The sequence below is a fragment of the Quercus suber genome, unplaced genomic scaffold, assembly GCF_002906115.3.
Source record: "Quercus suber isolate HL8 unplaced genomic scaffold, Cork oak 2.0 scaffold_203, whole genome shotgun sequence".
Taxonomy (NCBI): Eukaryota; Viridiplantae; Streptophyta; class Magnoliopsida; order Fagales; family Fagaceae; genus Quercus; species Quercus suber.
In genome coordinates this window covers 844749-859904 of record NW_027069661.1, presented here as the reverse complement: position 1 = coordinate 859904, position 15156 = coordinate 844749, and the positions used below count along the sequence as shown (strand labels likewise).

The 15156-nt window shown below is 34.7% G+C and overlaps 2 protein-coding genes and 1 non-coding gene across 3 annotated transcripts; 2 read left to right on the top strand and 1 right to left on the bottom strand.

Moving 5' to 3' along the window:
* The first annotated feature begins 1163 nt into the window (after nt 1–1163).
* On the top strand, nt 1164–3901 carry LOC112024728 (uncharacterized). Its single transcript, XM_024057362.2, has 2 exons — nt 1164–3804; nt 3873–3901. The coding sequence occupies exons 1-2, from the start codon at nt 1164–1166 to the stop codon at nt 3899–3901; spliced, it is 2670 nt and encodes an 889-aa protein (XP_023913130.2).
* On the bottom strand, nt 1543–1651 carry LOC111986781 (small nucleolar RNA R71). Its single transcript, XR_002880215.2, has one exon. It is a non-coding gene; the product is annotated as a small nucleolar RNA R71 (small nucleolar RNA).
* Nucleotides 3902–8507: 4606 nt separating the features above from the next.
* LOC111993820 (ADP,ATP carrier protein 1, mitochondrial-like) lies at nt 8508–11619 on the top strand. The gene is made up of 4 exons (XM_065779260.1): nt 8508–8594; nt 9580–10084; nt 10248–10625; nt 10958–11619. Exons 2-4 carry the CDS (start codon nt 9602–9604, stop codon nt 11342–11344), a joined length of 1248 nt encoding a protein of 415 aa, XP_065635332.1. The 5' UTR covers nt 8508–8594; nt 9580–9601; the 3' UTR covers nt 11345–11619.
* The last annotated feature ends 3537 nt before the right edge of the window (nt 11620–15156 follow it).

The following is a 15156-nucleotide window of genomic DNA, read 5'->3' as shown; positions in this document are numbered from 1 at the left end:
GGACTGAGGCTAGTGCTAGGGCTGAGATGCAAAACAGAAAATTGGAGCAAGACGCAGTGCCGCATGTGGCTTCTCTGTAACTTTTCTCCATGATAGCATTGTGACTATTTCTTTCTCTATTTTATTTGTCTAAGTTTAATGTTTAGTATTTTATTCTTTTGTTTTATTTCAATTACCATGAGTAGCTAAATTTATAATTAAGGTTGAGGATGAAACCTTGTTAAGGATTATTAGTAATATTTATGTGATTTGATTTTTCCCACAATAGTTGTTCTTTAATGATTTAAATTGTTCTTGCTTCATATCAATTGACTAAGATGGGATTCTAGATATGAGTTCAATCATGTTTTTCTCATGATTTAGGATTTGTCTTAATTAATTGAATGCTTGGTTTATTAATTCTTGATTATAAAATTGGATATTGTTTGTGATTTGTCTGTCAATGGATACAAGTTATGATTTGATTTTTAGAATTGGATATATCTTGTGATTTGTTTGGCTACGGATACAATTGATGATTTGGTTTTATACTTAAGAAGCGAAGAAGAACATGCTTTTGATTTTTAAAATAAGGATTTTAATGAGGATATTTTCCATGATAACAAGATTGATTTCTAGATTATCATGTAGTGAGTTGGGAAAAATTAATGATCATAAATATATGCTGGTATGACTTACAAGGCGGATTCCAAAACCTTAATTCCTTTCCCTTGATTGTTTACATCTTTTTATTGCTTTATATCTTTTGCTTAGTTTAACTATTTGCTTAATTTTATTATTTGCTTAGTTTATTTAATTTCAAAACAACCAATTTTTATTAAACTAGATTAGGATTAATTTGGTTAAGATTTAATTAATTTTCCTACGTTCATTCAAGTCCCTGTGGGTTCGACCTCGTTCTTGTCAAACTATACTTCGGTACGGTTCGTACACTTGCGAGTACTTTAAAATTTCACAACAAGTTTTTGGCGCCGTTGCCGGGGACTTGGTTAGGAAAATAAATTAGATCTTAATTGAATTTTTCCTTCTACTAGTTGTAGTTAATTTTTTTTTTAAAATAAAAAAAAAAACAAAAAAAAAATTTATTTCTTTGCGCTTGGTGTATGAGAACTTGGGTACGTGATAAAGAAAATCGTCTTGTTAGTTTTGATTATTCATCCACAATGGGAGAAACAGGAGATGATTCAAAAACTCTTAGGGAGTTGTTCTCACCCATAACCACCAACCCTCCATCTTGCATAGTATTGCCTGCAACCACTGCTGCACATTTTGAGTTGAAACCACAGATAATCCATCTTCTTCCTACTTTTCATGGATTGGATAGAGAAGATCCTTATATGCATGTAAAAGATTTTCTTGAGATTTGTGCTACTTGTAAGTTCCAGAATTTTACTGATGACTCTGTTCGCTTGCGTTTATTCCCTTTTTCCTTGAAGGATAAGGCAAAAGCATGGCTTAATTCTTTGTCACCTGGATCTATCACTTCATGGGAACTTTTAGTTACAAAATTCCTCTCTAAATTTTTCCCAATGGCCAAAACTAATGCTTTAAGGAGAGAAATTGCAGATTTTTATCAGGATGAACAAGAGAAATTTTATGAGAGTTGGGAGAGATTTAAGGACTTGATCTTAAAGTGTCCCCATCATGGCTTTGAAACATGGAGACTAGTACAATATTTTTATAATGGTTTGACTCAGACAAATCGTAACATGATTGAGTCCATGAATGGTGGTGGATTTTTGAGTCTTGTAGATGATGAGGCATACAAATTTCTTGAGAATTTTTCTGAAAGTTCACAACAATGGGATTTTTCCAATCGTAAAGAGAGATCCGCCCCTGCAATTAAGAAAGGAGGATTGTATGAAGTCAGTGAAGATTTAGACATAAAAGCTAGGTTGGACAATCTCACTCGTAAGGTTGAGGCTTTAGCTTTAGGTAGAGGGATGAATTCTGTCAATCAAGTTCAAAGTGAAACATGCTCTATTTGTGCAAGTCCTATGCATACAACACAAATGTGTCCTTCCGCAGTTGGGTATCCTGATTTTTATACTGAGCAAGCAAATGCACTGAATAATTATGGAAAACCATTTGCTAGTCCATTTTCAGAGACATACAATCCAAATTGGAGGAACCATCCTAATTTCTCATGGAGGCAAAATCAGCCTTCCACAAATGTAGGTGGACAACAAGTGCATCAACAAAGTCAATTTCGTCCACCTACTCAAGCATATCCTCCCATTCCTCAATCAACACCTCAGTTTGTGGCACCACCAAGACAACAACCATCTTTGGAGGAGTCTCTCAAAAGTTTCATGCAATCAACTAGCCAAGCCATTCAAGAGATGAAAAGTTCCACCCATTTGAATACTCAAGCTATTTCAAAGTTGGAAAATCAAGTTGGCCAGTTAGCAACCCAAGTTGGAGAGAGGGAAAAAGGAAAGTTTCCTAGTCAACCCATACCTAACCCAAAAGGACAGTATGCCATCAATGGTTCTTCTAGTTCTACTCATGGACAAGAACATGTTCAGTCTATTACTACCCTTAGGTCTGGTAAGAAAGTTGATAATCAAGTGAAAATGCCAGAAGTGGAGGATGATGAAAATATTGTGTTAAAGGAAAAAGAAATTCACAGGTCACAGGATGATCATAAAGAAAAGAAGGGCAACTCAACCTCAATTCCAATTCAGGATCTTAGTTCCCCCCTTGATAAGAGGTTTGTTCCTAAAGCTCCATTTCCTCAAAGGTTAATCAGTCCTCAAAAAAGTGCACAATTTGGAGACATTTTAGAGGTTTTTAAGCAAGTGCAAATAAACATTCCATTTCTTGATGCAATTCAACAAGTTCCTGCTTATGCCAAGTTTCTAAAAGATCTTGTGACAATGAAGAGAAAGACAAATGTCCCTAAAAAGGCATTTTTGACAGAGCAAGTCAGCTCAATCATTCAGAATAAATATCCAGTGAAATGTAAGGACCCTGGATCTCCAACAATTTCATGCAAGATTGGGGATCATCTCATTGAGCGAGCTTTGCTAGATTTGGGGGCAAGTGTGAACCTAATGCCATATTCAGTATACTTACAGCTAGGTTTGGGGGAGTTGAAACCCACAACCATGACACTTCAATTAGCTGATAGGTCTGTGAAAATCCCTAGAGGTATTGTTGAGGATGTGCTAATTAAGGTGGATGCATTCTATTTTCCTGTTGATTTTGTTGTGTTAGACACTGAGCCTGCTCTAAATGCTAGTACACAAGTCCATGTCATTTTGGGTCGCCCTTTCTTAGCCACATCCAATGCTTTGATCAATTGTCGGAGTGGTGTGATGAAGATTTCTTTTGGGAATATGACTGTTGAGCTTAATATCTTTGACATAAGTAAGCAAGTACTAGACAATGAGGATATATGTGAGGTTAACATGATTGGGAGCCTAGTCCATGATACTTTCCTACAATCAAGTTGTGAGAAGCCCCTAAAGGCTTGCTTAACCCGTGTTGATTGCAATTTGAATACTGAAAAATCAATTGACAAGGTCAATGCATTGTTGGATTCTGTTCCTCTCTTAAGTATTGATAGTTGGCAGCCAAAAGTGGTCCATTTTCCACTTTCTTCGTCCCCATTCCTATCTATTGTAGAACCACCACAGTTGGATGACTTTTGGGAACACCAATTGATAAGTATACTTCAAGAGCATAAGGAAGCTATAGGTTGGAAAATTACTGATATTAAGGGTATTAGTGCTTCTGTGGTTGTGCAAAGAATTCACTTGGAAGACACTGCAAAAGCTTCTCAACATGTTTTTGACCCAGGTAAGTTACAATATCATTGGACTAATCCATTCATAATATGCATTATTTATCTCTATGGTGTTGTTAAGGTTTGGATGGTCCTGTTTATCAGGATTGATCTCTAGTTGTGTTAAATCTTTTTGCAAAAAAAAAAAAAAAGTTTTTCTTGTTTATTTTCTGCTTTTAGATTAATATTTGTGTTTATTTTCTTGTTTAGTTTTATTTTTTTTTGTTCTAGCTAATATTTGACAGAAATTAAAATTTATAACAATCAGCTTGATCAAGGTACGTCTCCTCCTTCTCCTTACCTTACTTGTTTCTACTTGGTTCTCATGTTGCATATTAATATTTTGCTCTCTTTTCATTCAAGACATATATTTGAGAGTATCATTTTTAACATTGAGGACAATGTTTGGTTTAGGTTTGGGGGGGATGTATATAGATTTCTATCTTTTTGTTTTGTTTTGTTTTGTTTAGTTGTGTTAAAAAAAAAAAAAAATTTTTTGCCTAGCTTGAGGTTTATGTTTTGAGTTCGTTATACTACTCTTGCTTAAAGAATTTCATTGCTTTCATGCTCAATTCATTGCACATGCACGTAGCCACTCAGACACAACTTGTTGTTGAAGGATAAAAATGATTAGAAAATCTTGATGATAACAATGTGGAGACTGTAACCCCTGTGAGTTTTGAGCCAATCATTATTTTTTTTAGGGTTATTTATTGTTTCTATTCTTAAAGTTCATTTGGAAGTGCATAACATATTTCCCTTGTTGTAGTCTCATTATTCTTTCTTTTGGTCAAGAAAAAAAAAATGATTTTATGCCACACTTGAATCTTTTGAAGTCATTGATGTTGAATGAACTATACTAGTCTTTGAGAGATGAGATTAGGCCATTTTTGTCTACTTTGAGCCATGTATGTGTTTTTCTTTTTTTTGATACATTACCGCTAGTCACCCCATTGAGCCTTTTAATTAGCCTTTCTTTCTTAAAACCCTTATCCATAGTGTTTCAAGATGGAATTTGATCAGTTTGTTTCAATGTGGTGGTTTGTGCGAGAATTCAAAGAAGAAAGAAAAAAAAAATTGAATTGAAAAAAAAAAAAAGAAAAGTGTCAAAAAGAAGAAAATAAAAATGGTTCTCATCAAATTTTGAGAAGTGAAATGTAAAGGAGTATTGCTTTGAAGAAGAAGAGTTGAAAAAAAAATTGTTGAATGGAAGTTTCAAAAAGAGTTGACATTCTGACAAATCTTGAAAGCACTTCTTATTATTTACCTTCACCCATTTTTATTTCATTCCCTTTGCTTTTACCCTACATTACATCCTAATAAAGTCCTTATTTGATCTTAAAGATTGTATAGTTCAGATATTGATATGACAGAGAAGAAAAAGGTGTGGTATAAATATTTTTGGCATCCTTTCATGAGACTACTTGTTCTTTCTTGATTAAGCGTCTTTCATGTGATTTATATGTGAGATGTTGATTTTGCTTACATTATTCCGCTCACATATATTGTTGAGTGTTACACCCCATTTCAGAGTGATTTCATTTGTTGAGTGATAACACCGGAAAGATTTGAGTTGAAGCATACTTTCAAATAGAGATTCGAGTCAAATTTATTCTAAAACTAAGAGTATGTTTGGGTTGGCTACCACTTTTCACTCACATTGAGTTTTGATGGCATGAGAAATTTCTTTAGCATTTGAAGTGTTTTTGAACTTGAACTAATCCTCTTTGCAGAAGGCAATTAAAAAAAAAAAAATTTGTTTGATTCTCTTTGTTTTGTTTTTATTTATTTTAGTATTCTTTCTCAGAATTTTGTGGGTATATTCCCTGCAAACCCTCACGAGACTACAACTCGTCCACTAGTGTAAGCTAGGGGTTTAAAGGCTTGTTGCATACGCTAAATGCAATCGAAATTTCCAGCGAAAGTGGATTAGTTAGGATTTCCTTTTTCTTTGTTTTTAATTTCTTTGTTTTGTTTTACTCTTTATCTGTTTTGCTCGAGGACTAGCAAAATGTAGGTTTGGGGGTATTTGATGTGCATGAAATATATACAATAAAGTACTCACATATCTACATATTTGGCCTTACTTTTATGTTATTTTGTGACTGATTATATAATATCTTTGTGTTGCAGGTAACAAGGGCTTTACATGCAAAGTGGGGCTAGGCCAATTGAATCAAGCCAATTTACATCCAGCCAGGCATGAATATTAAATTTAAGTCCAATTGGAGTAAGGAATCAAAGGAAATTTGCACCAAATCCAAGTCCAATTCGGATTAGGATTCCAGCCTGCACATCAGTTAGTATTTTCAGCATAACTTTCGGCTCAGATGTCCAATTGAGATGATTCAAGTTGGGCTGGAAAGTTAACTTAAAGGGCTACAACTTTGTAGTTTACCAGAAGCCCTAATTCTGACGTTAAGTGGGCCTAAATAGTCGGTTAAGTAAAGCCTAAAAGTCTGGGATTTTCTCCAAACGGGAATTCAACTTGTAATAGGATTCATTGACCTATTTAAAGGCTTTTTAGGGCAAAATTCAGGGGGGACGGAGGCTAGTGCTAGGGCTGAGATGCAAAACAGAAAATTGGAGCAAGAGGCAGTGCCGCATGTGGCTTCTCTGTAGCTTTTCTCCATGATAGCATTGTGACTATTTCTTTCTCTATTTTATTTGTCTAGTTTAATGTTTAGTATTTTATTCTTTTGTTTTATTTCAATTACCATGAGTAGCTAAATTTATAATTAGGGTTGAGGATGAAACCTTGTTAAGGATTATTAGTAATATTTATGTGATTTGATTTTTCCCACAATAGTTGTTCTTTAATGATTTAAATTGTTCTTGCTTCATATCAATTGACTAAGATGGGATTCTAGATATGAGTTCAATCATGTTTTTCTCATGATTTAGGATTTGTCTTAATTAATTGAATGCTTGGTTTATTAATTCTTGATTATAAAATTGGATATCGTTTGTGATTTGTCTGTCAATGGATACAAGTTATGATTTGATTTTTAGAATTGGATATATCTTGTGATTTGTTTGGCTACGGATACAATTGATGATTTGGTTTTATACTTAAGAAGCGAAGAAGAACATGCTTTTGATTTTTAAAATAAGGATTTTAATGAGGATATTTTCCATGATAACAAGATTGATTTCTAGATTATCATGTAGTGAGTTGGGAAAAATTAATGATCATAAATATATACTGATATGACTTACAAGGTGGATTCCAAAACCTTAATTTCTTTCCCTTGATTGTTTACATCTTTTTATTGTTTTATATCCTTTGCTTAGTTTAACTATTTGCTTAATATTATTATTTGCTTAGTTTATTTAATTTCAAAACAACCAATTTTTATTAAACTAGATTAGGATTAATTTGGTTAAGATTTAATTAATTTTCCTACGTTCATTCAAGTCCCTGTGGGTTCGACCTCGTTCTTGTCAAACTATACTTCGGTACGGTTCGTACACTTGCGAGTATTTTAAAATTTCACAACAAATACCCAGCCACAACCACGGCCCCACGCCACCACTACACCACCATGACCCAAAACCCACTCCCACAAATCAAAACCCCACACCCATACCATCGGACCCATTACAAATCACCCCAACAATCAACGACACCAACCCAGGCACGATCGCCACCTTGGCCCAATCGGTCCACCTGATCGTATGCTTGATCGTGTTGAAAGTCAGATTCGCACCAACGACGAGCTGGTTAGCGATTCGGTTCCCGAGCCCGGTCTTGATGAACTCGTGGGAGAAGAAGAAAGCGAGCGCGTTGATGAACGCGGCGGCTAATGTCAGCGTCTTGGTGAGCACGGAGGCGCCGAGGTCGAGCAGGGCGATGGCGCCGAGAGAAACAGGGAGTGGGAGATAGAGAGACAGAGTGGGGTTTGAGAGGAGAGGATTGGGGGTTGATGGTGAGAGTGAGACTGACGGAGAGATGAGAGAGAAAGAGGAATAAAAAAAAATAAAAACTTATGCCACAGCTGTCCGTACAGTGGTAAATTTGTGAGGGCACTGTTTACATGCGGCAAAAATAATAAGATTTGGAACATCTAATAAATGAGATTTTTTGTGTTTTGTGTGCCAAATGTGCCAAATATTTGGCATTTGGCACATTTAGCATGGCTGATACGGATGCTCTAAAGCATTATTATACTAGTATTTAGTATTTTTTTTTTTTTTTTTTTTAAGTAAAGGGCTAAGGGTCTATCAACTTGTTGTGGACATGAGATGTATATTATCAAACCAAAAGGGTCTTACACTGTTTTACTTCGATACAGAGACCAGAGAAAGAAAGATACAGAGAGAGTTTACCCAAAAAGAGACGCTGAAAAAGGGTTTTAGAGAGAGAGAGAGAGCGAGAGAGAGAGGTGTATTATAATATAATATAATACCCATCCATCAATCAAAGTAATTTAAAAAAAAAAGGGCTTTCCTGTTCTGTTGGGAAGAAAAAAGCTAAAGACAAAATATACGGGAGAGAGAGAACAGGAGAGAGAGTTTTCACTAAAATTACTAAAAAGATTCCTGTTTTGTTGGGTTGAAATTGAATCCCTTCACTGTTCTGGCCATCGCCATCATTGTCCATTTTGCACAGCCTTTACTTACTCCTCTAGAATGACATGTGAGCTGGGACCCACTCGTGTGCGTCGGTTATATTAGGCCTCCACTCCACTACACATGACTCATGTACTACATGCAAGACGCATTTCTCACCAGACTTGGATATTCAGTTATTCACATCAGAGCAGCCTGAGCTAGACAGCTAGTCTTGTTTGTTATGCACTGAGTATCTCTCTCTCTCTCTCTCTCTCTCTCTCTCTCTTAGTCACTATGGTGTTTATAACTTGGGAGACCCAAAATTCTTATTTTCATGCTAATTTTCCTCTATGGTTTTAGGCACTTTTTGGTTTTTGAAATGAGAGAAAATGGATTTTTGAATGAATGAAATTACACTAGTTCACTCCTTGCTTAGCTGAAGGTCTCAATATGTTTTGATGTGGTTTTTGCCCTATCTGATTCCTTGAAATCACTCTCATGTTGTTAAGCATTTTTTTTTTTAAAATGACTAAATGGTGTCTTAGAAATAGTCAGGCAAATCTTAAGTCTCTGTTTTGTTTCCCCATTTGAATATCTCCTCCAGTTCATGATGCAAGCATTATTTTTATGAGTATCTAAAAATTTATGTGCAATCTCAGGTCTGGAAAATAAGACCCAGAAAGTGGACTCAATTTTGGCTTCAATGGAAACTTTGGCCCCGTTTGGTTTGTCATTTCAAACAACATTTTTTAATTTTTAAACAGTATTTCACGTATTTCAACACACTTTTTCACCCACACGTATTTCAAAAAACTATAAACAATAATTTTCAAACTACTCTACCAAACACCACCTTTGCTTTCTGAATATTATTATCGAATCTTTAAGGAGTTTTCTCATGTATGTGAAATGGATATGCTACTGAACCTGATGTATTGATATTTTTACTTCTTGTTTTCTCTTGTTGAGAGAAACAAATGCATTGTGGTTTCTATTCCAGACCCTTCATTTATGTCTAGTTTTGATTTTATATGCCTATAGAACTTGTAAGCTTAGTTGGGTCTGCTTTACCAGCCCTCTTTGTTTCTGGAGCTGGAATTACACCCATATCTGCATAATTATATGCATGTCATTTATGCTTTCATTAGCTTTGTGAAATTTTATTAAGATTTTAAGAGTTATCCTTTGTCCATATTTTGCTTTCCTTATTGCCTGATTTGTTAATGTCCTTGCAGGTCACCAAATTGAGTTGCGAAAATGGCAGATGGGCCACAACTTCCATCTGTAATCCAGAAGATAAGAGTGCAACCTTACCTCTCCATCACACACTTTCCTAACCATCAAGCCTGGACTTCAAGCTCGCAAAACATTCCCAGTGCCGGTGGATATGCGATCGACAGATTGCACAAAACATTGCTCCCAGCAAATGCTGGCTCTGCCTCCTATCTTGCTTCACCTCTGCTTCCAGTATTTGTAAGAGCTCCACTGGAAAAGCATAAGTCTGCCTCTCGAACTAGGTTACTTTATGGATCATTCCGTGTTCTTTTTGGGGTGCTAACTGCTCCAATTGGGAGAGTGAAACTCCTGATCCAGTGCCAAGATGAGATGATCAAGTCAGGTAGACTACCTAAGCCTTATAAAGGAATTGTGAACTGCTTCGGCAGAACAATCAGTAATGAAGGCTTCATATCCCTTTGGAGAGGCTACATCCCTGGTGTCATCAGCGACGTTTCCATTAGAGTAAATTTTCAGCAATTTTTTCTTTTATAACTTATTGTCCATTAACTGGGCTTCTTAAACTTGATTTTGACCATTAGAAATTTGTAGATGTTTTTGTGTTTATTTCTTCTTTGTCTCATCTTAATCTTGTTTATTAAATCCACAGTATTTATGTGTACAACAGGTAATAAGCTTTGGCCTTAACAACTATTTTCTGACCAATTTCAAGAAAGACAAAGATGGCTATTTTGCAAGATTGAAATGGTTACTCGGAGGCTTGGCAGGAGGAATTTTTTCTAATTTAGCAACTCATTTTGTTGTTTATCCCCTGGATTATGCCCAGACTCGCCTAGCCAATGATATCAAGACAAACAATAAGATTGAAGAAAGGCAATTCAAAGGTTTGATTGATGTCTACAAAAAAACTATAAGATCAGATGGCATTGCTGGACTGTACCGTGGATTTGCTGTCTCATGTTGTAGAAGCTTATTAAGTACTGGGGTCTACCATGGCATACATGTTATCTTCAGGCCGTTTATGTTACTCTGGGTCCGGTCAAAGGTCAGTGCAAACATGAGAATTTAGTGTCATTGGGGCTATTTCCTTGATGACATTCATATCCCCTATACCCAGCATGCATTGCTTTTTTACAAACAAGGTCACCCTTGATTTATTTTTTCCAAGTGTTTCTTGACAAATTCCTTTCGCTCTCTCTTTTGTTTTTGGTTACATTTGGCTTTCCCAATATTTTTAATTTTAATTGTCTATTGTGGCATCTTCATTTCATGTAATTCGGAGATTTTTCTTAAAGGTTTTGCTATTGCTTGTAAGTGTGAAATAGCAATCCATTCATGATACAGAATTATGTTGAATTACACTAGCTGTTTTTGCAGGATGACTTCTTGGCTGCATCAGTAATGGCAGTGGGAGTTGCAGTTTGTCAAAAGATGGCAACTTACCCATTAGACACTGTAAACAGGAGGATGATGATGACCTCTGGAGAAGTTGTTAAGTATCAGAGTTCAATGCATGCATTTGCAGAGATTATCAGGAATGAGGGTGTTAAGTCCCTTTATAAGGGTGGAGGTGCATGCATCCTCGAAAAAATAACTTTATCCGTTATTTTGACTGTTTTTGTCACAAGATTGCAGGATTATTTGTCCACAAAGAAGTCTAATTCTGCTGCTGATGGTGTGTCTGCAAAGAGGAATGGACCGGCTGGTGGTGGTCAATCTGCATCAACTCTCGCCATTAAATGGACATATGGTAAGAAGGACTAGGGGCAACGGTGGTGGAGGCCCACGCAGAAATTTCTCTTCTGAGGGGAACAATAATTTAGATTTTCTTTACAATTAGAGTTCAGTTGACAATCTGAGAAAGGTCTTCTGTAATATAATATTATAGGAAGTAAAACAATAGTTCCTAGGTTTACGAGTCTGGGCTTAACCTCTTCCCCGTAGTAAACAAATGAGTTTGTATTGTGCCGACTTCTAAAAATTGGATACTCAAATTACCACCACTTGAAATCAATACATCTACTGGAAGCTTAATAGCATTAGATCGTCTAATACATTGTCTTTCATATTGAAATATTTTTCTTAGTCAATGATCTGTTACATCTTTTGAGTACTTACATCCGAGTGTGTGAATGAGAATTGATGCTCACCTGAGAAACTTTTAGCATGTGCATTCCCTCTATAGCAATATTATTTGTTATTAACTAAAATATGTGGGATTTTATTTTTGATGAGTGCTCTTTCACTGATTTACACATTTAAACTCGGTGCAGAATGAGTCTTGAAAGAAGTATATTGAACTTTAAGACTAGTTTACTAGTTTTAAACTTCATTTGGGTCACTGGGTGCAGGATTTCATTACATTTGGCAACTTGAAGTGATTCACAACCTCTGTGAGGAATGATTTTTCCTGCAAGTGTTCTAGCACTACCTAAATTTATCAATTTTGAAAGTTTCTTCTTGATTGGTGTTGACAGAAATGTGATATTGAAAATTGCAATGATTTCTTATTGGAGTGAGAATCTGCCATTGCATATGGCTCTGCTTAGGAGAGTTAGGACTAGTTCCACACTTCGACGATTAATTAATACACAGATCATTAGAGAACTTTTATTGCTATAAAGCTTCTTTGGATCAAGCTGAATGTATTGTGCTTTGGGTCAAAAGAAGCAAAAGAAGACAGAAAGCCTATCAATTCAAGCATTAGATATTGAGCTTTAGATTAAGCTGAATGGGTAACATACAATTGAACTCACGTAACCAAGCCTGAATAAAGAGGAGAAGGATTCAGTCATTTTGTTACACCCAATTTGGGATACGAAGAAAAAATCGAAATAATTGAAAAAATCAAACTTACACAGCCACATTCTGACCCGCACAGCCACATTCCAACCCACACAGCCAACATCAAACTCACACAATTACATTCCGACCCACACAACCAACATCACAGCCAGGACCCACACATCCACCACCACCAAACCACAACAACCCACAACCAAAATTCTGAACCACGCCAAACCCAGACATCCCACAACCCATGCACATCAAACCCATGCCTGCCACGAACCACGCCACCACGACCAAGCCACTGTTGGGAATATTACACAAAGTATTAATGGTAGAACAAGGTTAGCACAAAAAACAAACAAAAAATAGATAACTTGGAAGCACTATATCGTTTTCCTTAGACAATATTTGCCCCTCACACTTTTGTTGCTAAAGGGTTATCGCAAATTTGTCTCCAGAATACAACCAAGATGTTAGGTTTTACAGATAGCAATTCTGGAGAATAACCACAGGATTTCTTGTATTTCTTTCAAACTTACTCTTTTATGGTGTTAGTTATTTTTCAAGTGAACATAAACCTCTATTTATACTCACAAGGTTATGTTTTCATAGGATTATGTTTCATGAAAATGCACGTATGTAGAGTTAGTTATTTTTCAAGTGAACGTAAGCCTCTATTCATGAAAAGGCACGTATATTTCATGAAAAGGCACGTATGGAGAGTTTTTTATTTTTTCATAAAACGGTTAACAAAGATTGAAACTTCTTCAACCTTTCTGAACAGTCACCAAAAAATTCTGCAGAAAATTCCAGAAAATTTAGATTTTCGAATTTTCACTTAGAAAATTCCAGAACTTGAATTTTCACTTTATGAATTCATATTCTCCAAACTCAAACATCATTATTACAACATATCCTTCTATATACCTATATGTACAACAGCCACCACCCCATGGGCCATGACTCATCGGTAGTGGCGGCTCTAGGAATTTTTTTGAGAGTGATTATTAAGAAACTTAAATTATACAAAATCTAATAAAAAGAGAATTTTATACATTGACAAAACACACACACACATAAAATCTTACAATTTTCTTCTACAAATTTTTTTATTTTGAAATCATTACATGATAATCTCATTATCAATGTTGCAAGCTACATCTCTTCAAAAGTTTAGTTAAATAAAAATTTTCTTGGACTTTTTTCTTTTTATTTGTAAGGACCTAATATATTGTTAAGGGGACCAAAGTTTAAGAACAAAATTTGGCTACAAACTTAGTTGTAGTCACTCTCACTAAATGAATTAACATTGTTACATATTTTGAAAATCTAATCAATGAATTGCATGTTCTTTATGTTCTTAAAACACTTCAAAATTTCATGCCAATTGGATGTTATTTACCATTCGATCCATAAAATTATTTTTTATGTATAATTTTGGACTACAAAAACTCGAAATTTAAATATTCGATTGACGACATAGCTATTAATCTTTTATCTTCTTAAAATTTCGCAAGTATGGAGGATTTAAGAAGAAAATGAAATTAAATGGTGGATTTGTTAAAATTCACATTCAATAAAAAAAATATTGAATAGAGTTGTAGCCTTAGTCTACAACCAAGTTTGTTGCCAAATTTTGTCCAAAATTTAATTATGTTGGACTTAAAAAGAATTTAGGGTGGTCACAAAGAAATTGGTTCAATTCATGGCGCAAAACAGTACCACAACAACGTTTAATTCCATGCTTGTATCAGATTATTGCTACAATGGGACAACTTGGATTGGTTATGATGATGTCCAAAGTATTTATACAAAGGTCACATATGCTAAGGGAAAGGGGTTGCATGGTTACTTTTCGTGGCAGATTGACCTTGATTACAATTGGACTCTCTCCAAATTAAACAAGTTAAAACTTATGAATTTATCATTTTCTAATGTTTTTGTGTTAGTTTCTAGATTCTTAAATAGTTTGCTATAATGATAATTTTTAATTTGAAGCAAAAAAGAAATTATGATAAAAGAAAAAAAAGTTAGGGTTTCAACCAATGTTTCTGTGGCGGGCCAAAATTGGATAAGTAAGATTTCAACCTCATACAATTAATTTATAGAGATGAGATGCCAATCAACCCTGTTTACCCTTATTTTTTTTTTTCTTTTTTTTTTTTTTTTGTAATAACAGTTTTACATTTTCTTTTAATTACAAAATAAAAAAAATAAAAAATAAAAAAAGCCCAAAGGACGTCATTTTGGTTAGTAAACGGCAACAACTAACGGAAGGGTAACAGGGGACTTAATTGCAAAAATTTGAAATTTAAAGGACTGAAATGACAAAACTAAAACTTAAAGGACTAAAATGACAAAAGTTAAAACTTAGAGGGTCAGTTTTGAATTTTTGCCAAATTTGTTTGTTATTGGAGGGCATTAAGGCCATTAACGTGCGTCTTTAGACTCATTTTTCAAAAATTCATTTGTTTATCTTAATTTAACAAAAATAATAACTGCAAGAATAGAGTGCTTATTACAAAAAGATAATTGAGGAATTAGTAACTTTTAAATTAAACGAAGACATTACATTTTCCATGTACTTATAGTTTAGGAGGAACAGTACAATTTATCTGTATATTAATAACTTTTTAATTAAGAAATAAAAACTTAGCAGAATGTTCAATTGTTGACCATGAAATTTTTACACATGTAATTCTTTTCAAATCCGGTAATATTAAGAAATAAATAAAATAAAAATTAAGGAATCATTATTTTTTTTTTTGTTTTGAAAAATGAGTCAT

Coding starts and splice junctions, on each gene's coding strand:
- LOC111993820 (XM_065779260.1), top strand. CDS start 9,602: ATGGCAGATGGGCCACAACTTCCATCTGTAATCCAGAAGATAAGAGTG. Junction 10,085..10,247: donor TCAGCGACGTTTCCATTAGA/GTAAATTTTCAG, acceptor TGTGTACAACAG/GTAATAAGCTTTGGCCTTAA. Junction 10,626..10,957: donor TACTCTGGGTCCGGTCAAAG/GTCAGTGCAAAC, acceptor CTGTTTTTGCAG/GATGACTTCTTGGCTGCATC.
- LOC112024728 (XM_024057362.2), top strand. CDS start 1,164: ATGGGAGAAACAGGAGATGATTCAAAAACTCTTAGGGAGTTGTTCTCA. Junction 3,805..3,872: donor TCAACATGTTTTTGACCCAG/GTAAGTTACAAT, acceptor GGTGTTGTTAAG/GTTTGGATGGTCCTGTTTAT.